The sequence below is a fragment of the Loxodonta africana genome, chromosome 19 (genome assembly GCF_030014295.1).
Source record: "Loxodonta africana isolate mLoxAfr1 chromosome 19, mLoxAfr1.hap2, whole genome shotgun sequence".
NCBI lineage: Eukaryota > Metazoa > Chordata > Mammalia > Proboscidea > Elephantidae > Loxodonta > Loxodonta africana.
Window position 1 is genome coordinate 28,777,760 of NC_087360.1, and position 16,611 is coordinate 28,794,370.

At 53.3% G+C, this 16,611-nt stretch overlaps 1 protein-coding gene across 1 annotated transcript in view; it reads left to right on the forward strand.

Moving 5' to 3' along the window:
• Positions 1 to 747: 747 nt before the first annotated feature.
• MN1 (MN1 proto-oncogene, transcriptional regulator) overlaps positions 748 to 16,611 on the forward strand; it is a 49,271-nt gene continuing 33,407 nt past the window's right edge. Inside the window, exon 1 of the mRNA XM_003419091.4 lies at positions 748 to 4,471. Within this exon, the coding sequence (XP_003419139.2) occupies positions 748 to 4,471 (3,724 nt within the window). The remainder of the gene's footprint in view (positions 4,472 to 16,611) is intronic.

Sequence of the window (16,611 nt, forward strand, 5' to 3'; positions counted from 1 at the left end):
TTCAATCCCGGACGCCCGCCGCCTACCCAGCTCCGCTGCGCCCTTGCCTCAGAGGCCGGCGCGGGCGATGCCGAGTGGAGCCTCCAGTCCTCCGACCCGCTGAAGAAGCAGCCTCAGCAGCCACTCGCCTTGGGCCTCAGGAGACTGTGCGAGCGGATCGTGCTCGGCGGAGGCTCGGGCTGCCGAGCGCGGGGACTCCGGGGGGAGGGGGGAGGGACCGCTCTGACGGTTCCCGGGCTCCAGCCGCGGCTTTGAAGGGTCTCCCTCCCCGACCCCTTCGCAGCTCCGTCACGGACTCCGGGAGGCTGCGGGCGGCGTCCTGGGGCTCCCCACCCGACCCGATCGGACTTAAGAAGGTGATCGCTCCGCTCTCCCTCTCCCCTTCCCGTCCGCTTCCCGCTACTTAACTTTTTGTCTCCACTCACCCGCGGCTTCGTCCCCTCCCCTTAAACCCACCCTCAGCTGGGTCAATTGCCGGAGGCATGTGCCCCCCAGTACAGCTCCTGGAGGTTCCGCGGCCCCGCAAGATGTGAGAGCGGCTCGCGCTGGGCAGAGCCAGAGCTTCAGAAGAGGTGCTGATAGCCCCCAGACTCCCCACGCCAGGAGAGGTGTCGGTGCGCGCTGCGCCCCGGCGGTGCTGAGCGTCCGGGAGCGCGGAACCCAGGGCCGGAACGAGTAGCTGGCCGGAGGCGCGCCGCGGAGAGCAGGCTGTCATGCCCTATTGATCACCCCCGCCCCCCGCCAAGTATGTTTGGGCTGGACCAGTTCGAGCCCCAGATCAACAGCAGGAACGCTGGCCACGGCGAGAGGAACTTTAACGAGGCCGGACTGAGCATGAACGCCCACTTTAAGGCCCCGGCTTTCCATGCGGGGGGGCCCTCTGGCCCGGTGGACCCTGCCATGAGCGCGCTGGGCGAGCCCCCGATCTTGGGCATGAACATGGAGCCGTACGGCTTCCACGCGCGCGGCCACTCTGAGCTGCACGCGGGGGGGCTGCAAGCGCAGCCGGTGCACGGTTTCTTCGGTGGCCAACAGCCGCACCACGGCCACCCCGGCAGCCACCATGCACACCAGCATCACCCCCACTTTGGGGGCAACTTTGGCGGCCCGGACCCGGGGGCATCGTGCCTGCACGGGGGGCGCCTGCTAGGCTACGGCGGCGCCGCTGGCGGCCTGGGCAGCCAGCCGCCCTTTGCCGAGGGTTACGAGCACATGGCGGAGAGCCAGGGGCCCGAAAGCTTCGGCCCGCAGCGGCCGGGGAACCTCCCGGACTTTCACAGCTCGGGCGCCTCGGGCCATGCGGTGCCAGCCCCATGCCTGCCGCTGGACCAGAGCCCCAACCGGGCCGCCTCCTTCCACGGCCTGCCTGCCTCCAGCGGCTCCGATTCTCACAGTCTGGAGCCTCGGAGGGTGGCGAACCAAGGAGCCGTCGACTCGCTGGAATACAATTATCCGGGCGAGGCGCCTTCGGGACATTTTGACATGTTTTCGCCCTCGGACTCCGAGGGGCAGCTGCCTCATTACGCGGCGGGCCGCCAGGTTCCCGGGGGCGCTTTCCCGGGCGCCTCCGCCATGCCTAGAGCTGCGGGCATGGTGGGCTTGTCCAAAATGCACGCCCAGCAACCGCAGCAACAACCGCAGCAGCAGCAGCAACACAGCGTTTTCTTTGAGAGGTTCGGCGGGGCCCGCAAAATGCCTGTGGGCCTAGAGCCTGGAGTGGGTTCCAGGCACCCATTAATGCAGCCTCCCCAGCAGGCCCCGCCACCACCGCAGCAGCAGCCCCCGCAGCAGCCACAGCCTCAGCAGCCGCAGCAGCCACAGCCGCCGCCGCCGCCAGGGCTTCTGGTACGACAAAATTCGTGCCCGCCTGCACTTCCGCGGCCCCAGCAGGGCGAGGCAGGCACGCCCAGCGGCGGCCTGCAGGATGGGGGTCCCATGCTGCCTAGCCAGCACGCGCAGTTCGAGTACCCCATCCACCGGTTGGAGAACCGGAGCATGCACCCATATTCCGAGCCTGTGTTCAATATGCAGCACCCCCCTCCGCAGCAGGCGCCCAACCAGCGGCTGCAGCATTTCGACGCTCCCCCCTACATGAACGTGGCCAAAAGGCCGCGTTTCGACTTCCCGGGCAGCGCGGGAGTGGACCGCTGCGCCTCGTGGAACGGCAGCATGCACAACGGAGCGCTGGACAACCACCTCTCGCCCTCCGCCTACCCGGGCCTGCCCGGTGAGTTCACGCCGCCTGTGCCCGACAGCTTCCCCTCGGGGCCACCCTTGCAGCACCCGGCTCAGGACCACCAGTCCCTGCAGCAGCAGCAGCAGCAACAGCAGCAGCAGCAGCGCCAAAACGCGGCCCTCATGATCAAGCAGATGGCGTCGCGGAATCAGCAACAGCGGCTGCGCCAGCCCAACCTGGCTCAGCTAGGCCACCCCGGGGACGTGGGCCAGGGCGGCCTGGTGCACGGCGGCCCCGTGGGCGGCTTGGCCCAGCCGAACTTTGAGCGCGAAGGCGGCGGCGCGGGCTCTGGGCGTCTGGGCACCTTCGAGCAGCCGGCGCCGCACTTGGCGCAGGAGAGCGCGTGGTTCCCAGGCCCGCACCCGCCGCCAGGAGACCTGCTGCCCCGCAGGATGGGCGGCTCCGGCCTGCCGGCTGACTGCGGTCCGCACGACCCGGGCCTGGCGCCGCCCCCTCCGCCTGGCGGCTCGGGGGTGCTGTTCCGGGGCCCTCTGCAGGAGCCGCTGAGGATGCCCGGAGAGGGCCACGTGCCCGCGCTGCCCTCGCCGGGCTTGCAGTTTGGGGGCAGTCTGGCCAGCCTTGGCCAGCTGCAGTCGCCCGGGGCCGGGGTGGGGCTTCCCAGCGCGCCCTCGGAGCGCCGGCCTCCGCCGCCTGACTTCGCGGCTCCCGCGCTCGGGGGCCAGCCGGGCTTTCCGTTTGGCGCGACTAGCCGGCAGGCCACGCCGCACAGCGGCCCGGGCGTGAACTCGCCCCCGAGCACTGGCGGGGGCGGCGGCAGCGCGGGCGGCGGCAGCGGAGGGGGCGCATACCCTCCGCAGCCGGATTTCCAGCCCAGCCAGCGCGCCTCCGCCAGCAAGCTGGGCGCGCTCTCGCTAGGTTCCTTCAACAAGCCCAGCTCCAAGGACAACCTGTTCGGCCAGAGCTGCCTGGCTGCGCTCTCTACCGCCTGCCAGAACATGATCGCCAGCCTCGGGGCCCCAAACCTCAACGTGACCTTCAACAAGAAGAACCCGCCTGAGGGCAAGAGGAAACTGAGCCAGAACGAGACCGACGGCGCGGCCGTGGCCGGCAACCCGGGCTCGGATTACTTCCCAGGAGGGACTGCCCCTGGGGTCCCGGGGCCCGGAGGCCCGTCGGGGACCAGTAGTAGCGTCTCCAAAGCCTCGGGGCCGCCCAACCCACCCGCCTCAGGGGACGGCACCAGCCTCTCTCCCAACTACACCCTGGAATCCACGTCGGGGAACGATGGCAAGCCTGTCCCCGGGGGCGGCGGCCGGGGACGGGGTCGCAGAAAAAGGGACAGTGGTCACGTGAGCCCTGGGACTTTCTTCGACAAGTATTCGACTGCGCCAGACAGCGGGGGCGCGCCAGGGGTGAGCCCAGGGCAACAGCAGGCACCAGGCGCGGCCGTCGGGGGAGGCTCTGCGAGCGAGGCGCGCGGGGCGCCAACGCCCCACGAGAAGGCACTCACATCGCCATCGTGGGGGAAGGGGGCCGACTTGCTCCTGGGGGACCAACCGGACCTCATGGCGTCCCTGGACGGCGGGGCCAAGTCGGACGGTAGTTCCCCGCACATGGGAGAGTTCGCCTCGGACGAGGTGAGCACAAGCTACGCCAATGAGGACGAGGTGTCCTCCAGCTCTGACAACCCCCCAGCCCTGGCTAAAGCGAGCCGGAGTCCTCTGGTGACCGGCTCGCCCAAACTCCCGCCCCGTGGGGTGGGTGCAGGGGAACACGGACCGAAGGCCCCCCCGCCCCCGCTCGGCCTGGGCATCATGTCTACCTCTACCTCGACCCCGGACAGCTACGGCGGCGGCGGGGGCACGGGCCACCCCGGCACGCCGGGCCTGGAGCAGGTCCGGACCCCAACCAGCAGCAGCGGCGCACCGCCCCCCGATGAGATCCACCCCCTGGAGATTCTCCAGGCGCAGATCCAGCTGCAAAGGCAGCAGTTCAGCATCTCCGAGGACCAGCCCCTGGGACTCAAGGGCAGCAAGAAGGGCGAGTGCGCCGTCGGGGCCTCGGGCGTTCAGAATGGTGACAGCGAGCTGGGCAGCTGCTGTTCCGAGGCCGTCAAGAGCGCCATGAGCACCATCGACCTGGACTCGCTGATGGCGGAGCACAGCGCCACCTGGTACATGCCCGCTGACAAGGCCCTGGTGGACGGCGCGGACGACGACAAGACTCTGGCGCCCTGGGAGAAGGCCAAACCCCAGAACCCCAACAGCAAAGAAGGTATATGCGCGCGCGTCCTCCTTTTCACCTCACCCGTGACCCGCCCCTCCCCCACGGCAGGCTTTAGCATCTGCACTGAAGGCTCAAGAGGGGTGGGTCCCCTGGGGTTAGGAGGGCCCTGGGGGCCCTCTTAATTCCCTACTTGGACGCCCCCTCCCCACACCCCGCAGGTGCTGCCAGGTAGATCCTAGTTCTACAGGACAGTAAGAACTTAAATGGTAGCACAGCCGAGTGGGGGTGGGGGTGGTCATTGTAGAGCTTTATACCCGTGTTCCCCCCCTCCCCAGAGTTTTAGCTGAGTCTCCTGGCGCTGCGCAGCACTCAGAAAACTAGGCTTCTTGCATTTCACACTCAGAACCCCCCCCCACCCCAACATTCAACCCACTGCCACCTTTTAGTTGTGTGTTCCCCTTCCTGGCAGGGACACCTGGGAAGTTGTGTTACCCATCCCCCATTCCTAGTTCGCCATCCCTCAGCTTGAGTTCTCCTAGGTGCTGAGCATCCTTAGAAAAAAAAGTTACGGGCTCAGTGTCAGCAGCATCACTCAGAGGCGACACCTGATTTGACATTTGTTCCTAATGAATAGCGGTTTTGTCTCTTCTTAACTATTAGAGTTTCATTGAAAGACTAGAGACCTGTCGGGGTTGTAGGAGGCAACCAGCCTTTTCCCCTGGTGAGTCTCCAAATCATTGAGGGAGGGGAGCCATGGGGCCATGGGACTGGGAGGGGTCTGCTTAACAAAGTCCAGACCATGCATCATTTGTGTACAGGAATATGGATACATATTCGTAAGACACAAAGGACCCGCGTTTGTCAATATTTCGCTTGGCTTTGGTGACAGATGTCCAGTCCCAGCCCTCGTTTGCATTCTAAGCACCCTGGAGGCCTTTCAGGTGGGAGGGGTGTGGGCGAGTTAGTAAATGGACCACCATTCCAGTTAAAGTGATAACAGTTCTTTTTAACCTAAAGATATCAAGGGCTTTTTTTTTTTTGAGCAGTTCATGTCTTTTTAAAATTAGGTAACATTTCCCCCTTTTCCTACCTTTTTCTTATAAACTACAGTTGAATTCCCTGCGTTTCACTAGGCAGAATTCACTAGGAGCCTCTGGCTGGCAATTTAACCCTGGCTTTTAAGAAATGTGTCCCCTGATTCTTGTCCTCTCTGATACTTCTCTCCTCTGCCTTGATTCTCCTAGCCCTCCCCACGTCCCACCATCTCTTGACCCTGGATTTAAGGTGAGAGTAGGTTTTAGGAGAATGTGTTGGGCATGGGGGTGGGGTAGGGGTGGGGAGGAAGGAGGAGGGTAAGGAGGCATGGGGCAGGAGTTGGGTGGCTCAGAACTAGGGGCTTTTTCAGGCTCCCAGTCTCCCGTAGCCTTCCCGCTTAGGTTTTCTAATTCATGAATGTGGCCCGCTGCTTTTCTCTTTGTTCGTGGTTACTGCCCAGCCTGGGACGCTCTCTCTCATTTGAAGCTGGGTGTTTAGCATGCACAGCAGACACCCAGGCCTGCATCAGCATTCTCCAAGCTTCTCCCAGGGAAGGCCATAAATTGGTTAGTTTGGGACCCTCAGCTTCTTCTCCTTTTTTTCCCCCTCCTTTTTAAAATGGACTTGGACACAGCATCCTACTTGCCTGGCCCCCCTTCTCTTTTATTTTCTTGTACACAACATCTCGATCCTGCCCGATCGATAGCTGGTTAGCACAAATCTCAGCCCCTGTCACTTCTACCTGGCTTGGCCTGTCTACCCCTCCACCTTCCTTCTTCCTGACCCTCCCTCCCCTAAATAATTAAGAATATATCGGCCTAAATGGAGTGAGAAAAGTTAAAAACAAACAAACCGACCCAATTCAGGAAATGAATAATAATTTTTAAAAAAGCCAGTAGCGCTTGCAGGCTGACTCTTTCCAAGGGCCTTCATAGACTAGGTGGAGAGATTCAGGGTGGTGTTTGTTTAATGGGATTTCTTTAAACGTGTCTGTCCACCCCTTTAGCAGTCCAGCTTATCTTCCTTTACTGGAAAAAAGAAAAAATGAAAAGAAAGACACAGGCTGTGAATGAAGAAATGTCATTAAAGAAATGTTTTGTTTGTTTCATTATCACAGTCAGATGATCGAAAATAATTTTGGGAGCAGATGCTAGCCACTTCAGGGTTGATTTCCCCTGCAAGCTAAAAGCACAGGGGAGGCCTGGGACTTCCTTCAGGGAAGGGTGGAGGGGCTGGCCGCCTTATAAGCATAGGCAGGGACACTCACTTGACCTCCTTTGTTTTCCGTTCTGTGATGTGGGAAGAACGGTTTCCTAGATAAAGCCCCGAATTGAGGTCACTGGCAGACGCTGCAGCCCCGTGGCTGCTAGTTAAGGCTTTATAAGGTATCCGCATCTGACGCCCGCTCCCTCACTGGTAGTAAATAAGGATGATTAAACTTTTCATTATGATAACACCCTGCGGTTCCATCTGCACACGTTGTATAAATAGGTACACAGAGTCTTCTACCAGCCCCCGAGTCCCCTGGCTGAAAATCAGAGTCAAGTGTACCACCTCGAAACAGAGTCGAAAGATTTTTTTAATGTAAAACGTTCTGCTTTTCCGTAAACAAACGCACAGGGTCCCACTAGCTATGGCCCCCGTGGTGTCCAGAGGCTTGAAATTTATCTTCTCTCCAGGTTCCAGTCCCAGCAAGCACTTTTTTTCATAACCTCCCTCCCCCCTTTCAGGCACAGCCCGTTGGGGTAATGATATTTTATTTTGTCACGCCATAAAACATGCCAGTACTAATGTGATTAAATATTAACACTGTTTCTGAAATTCTTCGCTCTGATGACAAAATACTAGTCGGTATTTAACAAAATGATCCGTGTTGGGATTGGAGGAAAGGGATAAGTCTTCAGAACTACAGGAGGCATGTAGCCACTGGGACATGCCTGATTGTCTTATGGGCTTCAGATGTCCTTTGGTGGGGAGGGAACTCGCCTGGCAAGTTGCATCCCAGCAAAGTCTAGGCCAGAGTCACATGTGTTGAGTTTTTGACGAGGAAAGGAGCCTCTCCAAATTACGTGTCTCCTGACTTCATCTACCCCACCAAGCAACTTTTATATAATGAAACTCTACATCTGATCAGGGTGCTCTATCTGCACAAAGTTGGGGTGGGGAAAGCGTGAGGTATGGAAAGGGAAAAAAAAAACAAAAAAAACCTAGCCTCAGTTTAGGCCTATTCCGCTATCTATTAAATCAGTAAGGATTACATGAATTTAAAAACAATTTGGAAAGTTGGCCACCTATCTTTGTAATAGATGTGTGCCTATGAAGGAATTTCAAGACAGCTAGAGAAGAAGTAATGATAATTATAGATAATGGATAGTAAGTCCCAAAGAGTGTTTTTACCCCCCTCCCGCCCCTTACAGTTTGCCAAACTGGAATTAGCCTCATTCTGTAATAAGTTTATCCTTGCCCAACTTCCTGTGGGTCGCTCTCAATCTTGAAATCCAGAGCAATCTAGAAATGCTTTTTCACACACCCTGACATGGGATTAGGTCTCGGTACACGCTCTGCCTGCAAGCCTACCCTTTTTGGAAGTATGATATTTTTACAGTGATGTGGGTGAAATTTTTGGAATTTCATGCTTCTCACAGTATTCCAGTCGGAACACAGTAAGCAGGGCTGAGAAATACTAGGCAGGCAGGACTTGAACATGGCATTTCTTTAGACATGGGGCTGGCCGGGGGGTGGTGGGCTGGTCCTAGGTTCAGAGCAAAGCACTGATTTTCTGGCTTGGCTTTCCCCTTCTCCCCACACTGTGAAGAGAATTTTCCAGTCTCCCTTACATTTGTTTTGGGAAAGCAAGGATCCTTGCAGTCCTGTTTCCCGGAGAAATCGCCCAGCACAGGATGCATGCCTCCTTGTGACTTTTGCGCCTCCGGAAGATGTAACCCAAAACTTCACAGGTGTTAATCAGGGGTAATGTAAACAGATAGGGCCCCTTTGTGCAGCTGACATTCGGGGCTGCCTGCTCCCTGGCAAGTCCAGGACATACAACTACTGTTGTTTGGTGCTTGTTTAATATTTCATGGCTGTAATAAACCTGTCTTCTTTGCCCGCCTCCCCACATAAAACCCCAACCTAGCCCACGTCTGCAATTAATACGTTTCTCCTAAATATTAATAAAGGACAAAGATGTTTTAAGGGGGCTGCAGCTTAGTGGTGTTGAACTTGTAATGGTTTCTGCCCCTGGATTTTTCCTAGCTGTTTTGATTTTTTGATTTTAAATACCCATTGCCTTCTCGTGTGTAATAGATAGTTCTGTATTCCTATCTAAGATATATACTTTTTTTTTTTTTTTTAAAGATGAAAGGGCTTTCCTTGAGGATAACTTTCTTTAATGTAAATTCATTTAGATTTCTGGTAGGGCCCTTCAGCCAAAGTAAGAGACTGTTGAAACTACTTCTGTTTTATGGCGTTTTCTAGGGAAGGAGTGAGGGTTGATTCATCTAATTTCTCTTTCTAGCAATTCAGTTCTGTGATTCTTGATACGACTTTGTTTGCCTGACAGAGGTAGTTAAATTTCCGCCAAGAATCTTAATAGGTACTGAAAATACAGCTTGCCCTCGCCAAGAAGTTACTTGATACCCTCTGCTGTTATAAAATATACACCTTTAATAAACAGCCCGAGAGGGCTTGGTGAAACTGGAGGAGGGGAATTCTCCCCACTGTTCAAGGGCTAACTTGAATGTATAGCTGGGTTTTCACAGGATCACTGAAACTCCCTCCATGCTGGGAAATGTAGCAAAAATCGCTGGTGACTCTTTTCACTCCACTCCGGTAACAGTAACGCAGGATCGTGTTCTTTGCTCAGGGAGTGATCTTCTTTGCCTACAGCATTTAGGGAGATACATGCTTCTAGCAAGGAGTACTGTATTTACTTCTCTTTGGTTAATTTTAGAGATTAAAAGGCCGCACAGCTTTATGTAATAGGATCAAATGTCAGGGGAGTGTGTGAGGGCAGGCAGGCCGCCCAAGTGCATCCCGACAGAAAAACACCAAACTCCCTTGGGTCAGAGGGGACCCGGGTTTATTGGGGCCCCTATAACCAGTGCGGTGTACCTTTCATCCTTCCCTCACTGCCCCTCTTGCTTGTTCCCCCCAGTTCTTTAGTCTAGAGGGGCTGGAATCGCCCAACTTCATCCTCTTGAGTCAAGTCAGGGTTTTGCCTTGCTGTGGATGTGTTTGTTTGAGGACGCTGTCTATTTTTAGGTGCGTCTTGGGTGGACAGATTTGAGTGTGGGCTTTGATTGCTTGTGGCGGAGATGTTGATATATACAGGAGTGTGTGATTGAGAAGAGAGCCAGTTGGGGGACATTCGTGAAGTTTCCTTGCCTTTTCACATATACTGCAGCAAAATGAAGTGGTCTGGGGGTCGGCTTGCAAGAGGATGGTGGGGTGGGTGTGAGGTCTCAGCGTGTTGCCGGCAGTGGAGGAAAGCAGGGCCCTGTGCAATTCAGCATGTGACGGAGCCCCTCTCCCCACCCCAGTACATGCACATAAACATATGCATGGCCCCGAGTATTTCCACCAAATAATCAAATTACTCCTGTAGTTTACCTTCAATCTGCATTCTGTAGGCGAGTGGGGAAGTTGCTAAACCTTCCTCAGTGGCCTTCGCTGACAAGCTCTGGTTTTGTAAGGGGCTGAGTGATCTCAAGTCCTAAAAATAGAGGGAGGATTTTGAAGATCCTAATTACAAAATCTTGGCCTCCCGGGCCTCCTAGGCCATGGGTGACTTTGATTGGGAGTGTTTAAGGAGCAGACATGCGTCTCCCCCTTGCTGGGTTTTGTGTGTGAGCGTGTGGTGTGTGGAGGTGTCTCTCTGGCTGAGTTCAGCTAAGACCACCTTCCAGCCAGGAGTGGAATCTTTGAATGAGTCTTCCCCCATCACCCCCCAGTTGTGAGAAGCGGACGCTGCTTCTCATTTATGGAAAAACCCTCTCCTCTATTGTAATCTTTTGGTACGAACGATGTGGAGACAACGCTGGGCTTTCAAATTAGTCATGGCCGCCAAGGCTGCATGGACCCTCTGTGTCCCGTTGCACAAGAGCTCAGCCGGCAGCCCCCAAATCAGTGCCTCTCAGGCACCCCAAGGGCTGGGAACAGGACCTGAGGGGAAGAGATGATCCTGGAACCATGGCACATTTCGCTCCATGGGTCACCCAGTGCCGAGGCGGCCTGGATCGTTCCCTGCCATCTTCTGCCAACAGGCCAACACGCCAGCTCACACCATAGCAGCCATGCTGGTGGCCTCACACTGGAATCAGTTATTCTGTAGGATGTTAGTGAGAAGATGCCTGCCTTGTGGATGTGGCTTCAGAAGGGAAAAAAAACCTCGAACTTATTTTGTGACCAGGATAGAAAAGCCGAGTTAAGTTCGGTCTACTTCAGTGGGGAGGGACATTTGAAAGACATCATTCTCTTGGGGTGTAATGATTATAGGGCGCTGCGGTGGCCCCCTTTGTTTACTGGTCTGCATTTTAATCAGCCAGCCTCAGAGGTTCGGGTGGCAGGTGAGGGAGTCTGTGCCCAACGTGGTTTTTTCCAGAAAGGGCACGGGGGAGAAACAGTTGTCACAGGCCTCTTTGCCTCTTAAAATCCAAGGCGGCTCTTGAAGGTGACCAACAGCAGTGAGTTTTGGCCCTGACAAAGCCACATTGGACTACCCCCCCTCCCCCAGGTACCTGTGGAGTGGGGGGTCTGTGGTAGCCACAGCATCCCAATTCTCGTGCTCTGTCTTGGCTGAGAAAGCTGGTAGATTTTCATAATCCCTGCTTGCTTGCGAAGCTTGGATCAGAGAGAAAACTTTATAGTGGTCATGTGTGTATCCTTTCACGATTTATACATCGTCGTAGGGACCCAAACGCCCTTTAAACACAAGGCAATTGAATTTAACAATTCGGAGGTCTTAGCACACCCATGCCAACAATCTGGCTCTCTCTGAATGTCCCAGAAGGAATACCTTACATGGAAGGGGCTTGTTCAATACTGGAGAAAAACCCAATAACCACTCTAATACAAACTCACATTATTGGAGAGGAAGCAGGTTTTTCAATCTTTAAAGCTCACAGATCCAGCCAGCTCAGGTTGCCCCCCTTCCCTGAAATCTCCATCTTACAGCCTGTTCTTGACATGTCTGTGGAAAAATCTTGGACTCCTCACAAAACATTTGGCCTTGGGGTTCCTGTTCTTTCAGTGGCTTCTGACTTTATGGGTGTGGTCTGACTTATCTGTGTGGGCTATGGTTTGGGTGAAGGCAGCTGTGTTGGAACGTGGTTTAGGGAAACAGCAAGACCCATTGGTAAAGGCATATTTGGGTTCCATTGCTGTTGAAGGGCTTTGGGAAGTTGGGTGCTTTGAAGACACCCGGCAGGGAAGTAGATTCTCTCAAAGTGATCTCAACAGTTACTCAGAAATAGACTGCCTTTGTCATGCCTTTGGAGGAAACGTGAACTGACTTTGGTGCAAAGGCATGTCTGCAGCCTGATTTCTCCTCTGCTCCTTCTCCCAGCACCCTGTCTTATGAGAACTAGGTGGCCTACAGATGCCTTCAGTCCTGATGATTTAAAAATCCATTTTTCCTTCTTGTTGCTGGTACTAATTTTGAAGAGTGTTTGGGCATAAGGGTTTTTCATTTGACCTTAAAGCTGGGGACAAGAATTTCACCTTAACAACCTAGTCTCGGCTGTTTTTCTGATGCTGTTGGCTTTTGTGTGGTGTCACTGGGGACATCCATCTGCCCCAAAGTTGAGGGTAATCGGGTGCTTCGTCTGGTTCTGCTGGTTGTATTTGGGGGATTGGGGAGTGTGAGGTGACAGCAAATGAAGTGAACCCATCCACACACACACACACACATGCACACACACCGCTAGCTGCTCGTCCGGTGCAGGGTGAGGTGTCAAAAAGATATGACCCTTTTCAGTTATTGTGAAGCGGTGTTTTCAGACGCCTTTGGATCTTGGAACACAAGCATTGTCGGATGATTGGCAAGGACCACAGGGAATAAGATACTTCTGAGGGACCATCTTACCATCAGAGAGGGGTAGGGTGCAGTCAGCAGAAAACCTAGCCAGGTTTCGAAATCCCTGAAGCCCAGACTTCTGCAGAAAGCAAGGGTTGATTGAGGATTTGCAAAGAAGTCAGTGTGTTCTACGCTATCCATGTGGGCTGTTTGAAAAAGTCCTTGAAAATTCTAGAGTTTGACTCCTGATACGAGCACCCTGCCCTCCTTTTCTACAAGGTGGAAGGCAGAGAGAGAAACACCCCCAGTGAGGATGACTGGATGGAGATTGGGGTGCGGTTTATTTTCTTGGAGGAGGGGTGGTAAGGGGATGGATGGAGAGCCGGGGAGAGGTACGTCCACATGGGTTGAAATGTTATTTACCGACTCTTGGAGTTACGGAGTGGAAAATAATTTATAAATGTAGAAGTCATTTATAACAACACCTCCTGGAGAAGGCTGGGGGGTGAGTGAATTGCTTGGGGGCGGGTGTCGGCCATCATCAAGGACAGAAAGTTCTTGGCTGTGCTTTTCCTGCTGGGCCTGGGCCTCCCAGATGACCACAGATGTATGGAAGAAATATACATGGAGGACCCAGCCTGAGACGGGATGAATGTATCGTAGGGCTGTTCACAGTCAGGGGCTGTTTCCGTTTAGTTAGTGGCCAGCACAGGGGATGAAGACCCAGACAGGAACTGGATGGGTCCAGGCTGAATAACATGCCTGTGGCCAACTTCTTTTGCAGAGGCGCTGACCCCATGTACCTCTTTCCATACAAGAGGGATGCTAGGGGGTGAGAAAAAGGAGTGGCCATTCCCCTGGTGACCCTGTAAGGTGGCCCCTGAGGACTCCCTCCCAGCCCCTAGCCCCTTGGGGGATAATCTCAGCTTTTATAGACATTACAGGCAGGCCCTTCTGCCTGGAAATGCCAGTGTGCCTCCAAGTGCTCTCCCATACAGTTATAGGATTTTTTCCTTTTTCTGAATGGCAAGCAAAAAAGGGAACTAAAGTTAAATGATGAATTAGCAAAAGGAAGATTCCCCAGATTCACGAGAAACCAAGTGCGGAAAGGAACTGGTGAAATTAGTCTCTTCTTTCCTCCCCATCAGGAGCCCTTAATACTTTTGTACCGAGGCTTAATTGGCTAAAAACAAATGGACCATTTTCATCTCCTGCAGTGGAACTTTTGGTGATTGTTTAGTATTGGAGGGAAAGGAGGCTATGGACCAAAATTTGGCTTTTTTAAACAGTAGCAATTTCACGATCCTTACACCGTGACTATTTCTAAATTGTCCGGGCATGAAGCTTTGGATGCCTTTTGCTGGTTTCTGCTCTCGAGTGCACAAGACACGCATGCACACACAGGCCTGAGAAGAAATGAAAAATATATATATATTTTTTACCCCCAAGAAGAAGCTTGTATAAAGTTTGGGCCTCTTTCAGTTTTAAGTAGAGGTTTATTGATCTCAGTGTGGCTCATTTTCACCGAATTTGTAATCCTGTTAGACCCTCGGGAGAGACAGGATTAATTTACTTGTACATTTCACTATTTTGGGTCAGTTTAGTGAATAAGCATTTATTTTGTGCTCAGTGTGTATGAAACATTTTGCTTGGGTTAGGATCGTGCGTGTGTGCGTGCACGCGTGTGAGTGTGTGCATTCACGGCTGGCTCACTGGCACTGAATGAAGGCCCCAGACGTGGTTCCCACCACCTCCCCAGGACAGAAAGAGATGTTGCATGGCGCCTCCAGTCATCACTTGTCAGGGAGGAAGAGGAAAAAGCCCACTCGGTTAGCACACCCAGTCTCCCAGAGCCTCAGCAACAGCCAGAGAACATGGGCTTCCTTCTGAAGCCTGCCTTTTTGGACCCCTGAAACTTTCCGAGGGTTAATTCTCAGTTGCCTGGGAGCTGAGTGCTGACGTGGGGAAGCGTCTCGTCACACCAGTGGAGGGTGGAGAACTGGGAATCTTAAACCTCTTTGGAGCACCTTCCATTCCACCGTCTTGACAAATGGCGGTGGTGGGGATGGTGGGGGGCGGGAGGAGTTCTAACTTTTAGAGAAACGCATGGTTTGACTTCCATAGAAGGAAGAAAAAAGTATGTGTAAGCCTTGAAAGCAGGGAAAAGGAACAACAAAGCAAAGCAGCCCTCAGCCTTGGCCTTTCCTAGTACCGAGTCTCAAAAGGGGAGCGCGCGTCATTTTGACGGCTCAGGCTCTTCAGCCTGCCTTCTCCAGTGCCCCTCTCTTCCTCTCTGGGCTCCCCACAGTCTTCTTGTCTCTATTTCCAGATGATGGGTTAAAATTCCACCTTTATTTATTTATTTTAGAAACCAGGGTTTGGCCCTAACAGCTTTAGAGCCAACGGTTTCCTTGATACCCCCCTTCCCCCCATTTGCTTAATTTCTTTTGCACACCCATTTCTACTAGCAAGGGCCTGGGTATTTTCGGCGCTGAGCCAGCCTGAAACGAACTTGAGGCACTGAGGAAACAGGCCTTTGGAGAGATGAGGATACAATTTCTTTTTTTATGTGGGCCTGTTAAAGTCTAATGGATATTGGTGTCTGGCCTTAAATTTGGAGAGGGTCTTTATCTAACCCTTAAAACCGAGGTCGTTTCCGGTGATTACAACACCCCAGGCCAGGCCACTAAATCTTACAGAGGAGGACCGTGGCGGAGGGGACATGGAAAGGGGCACACCTGTTACCTATATCAGCTATAATTATGACATTTCTGGACTTCTGGTTTTAAAGGAAGAATTTATGGGTTGGCCACGCCGGAAGTGAGCGGCCTGCGGCGTTCTGGCTCTGGGCAGAGAAATCACAGGAGCGCCACGCTTGGTGCACAACACAGCCCCTACATTTCTTTAATGAATTAATTCAGCTCCCCGACATTTGGTATTAAGTAAGTGGTTATTTTGAGACTGTAAGAGAGAAAGAGCTGGAAGACTTTTCTATTTTTTTATTTTAACTTTTTAGAAGAAAGAAGTAGTGCGTTTTGAAGTTTGCGACGCCTCAGCGTCCAGGCTTGCGTTGTTGTGGGGGAGGACGAGTTTGGTGCGACGTGGCAGACCGTGGCTGAGCTGCCTGCCCCATTCCAGCCTGTGTTTTTGCTTCTCCATGGAGGGTTTTTTTCCGTTGTTACAGACGGTGGAGGCCACAACACCCCAACTCCATGCCGTTTTGTTAGGGACTATTGTTTAGATTACTCTCGCTTTTCAAATGGAGAGAAACTCGATTTAATGGGAAAATAGCGGTATTACTAGCTTGGCGTGTTTGCTTTAGCATTTAAAAATGGTTTGTTTTCATATCCCGAATTTTATTCTTTCCTTGTTTGATGGAAACCCGTGTGTGTGTGTGTGTGTGTGTGTGTGTGTGTATGAGTGAGATGGATACTATCACGTGTATCTCTATACATGTATACAGTTAGATGGTTGCAACCCGGCAACCCAAAAACAGTTGCAGTTTTACAGCTGGCTAAAGGGACCCAGGGCATTTGCTTCTAACTTAAACCATCTTGTCCCTTCCTCCCGGATCAGCACACCACTTCCAACCTCCCCCCGCCCCCACCCCGCACCTCCCTCAGCAATATTTATTTCTTCCTTAAAAAAAGGAATGCTGGCCTGTTTGCTGAGGTCCCGGTTGGAATAGATTTTCAGGGGTTATGTATTAAATGTGTTTGAGGGCGATTTCAACCCTCAGCCTGGTTGTCCCAGTACTAATGGTAGCAGGGCCTATTACAGAGAGGCAAAGAATATTGTAAATGGCTTAAGCAGAAAAACCATTTAGATAAAAATGCAATTTTCCTTTCTGCATAGAGTGCTAAGAATTAATAGCACATTCTTTCTAAATGGGTATTTTTATATTATATTTTCCCCCTAATGAAATTCTTTTCCCAAACAGAAGCATGTTTCATTTTAAACTTTAGGGTAAAATTGATCTGTTTTTAAGCCTGCAGAAGCTGGTATCCCAGTTTTCCGCAGGAGGACCCCTCCGTCCTGCTCTGTGCCCAAGATTTTTGAAGTTCGATTGCGCAGGGGATAGTCAATGGTGGTTCTGTTACTGAACTGTCCACGTTAAGGCCTAAAATCGGGAAGGGGG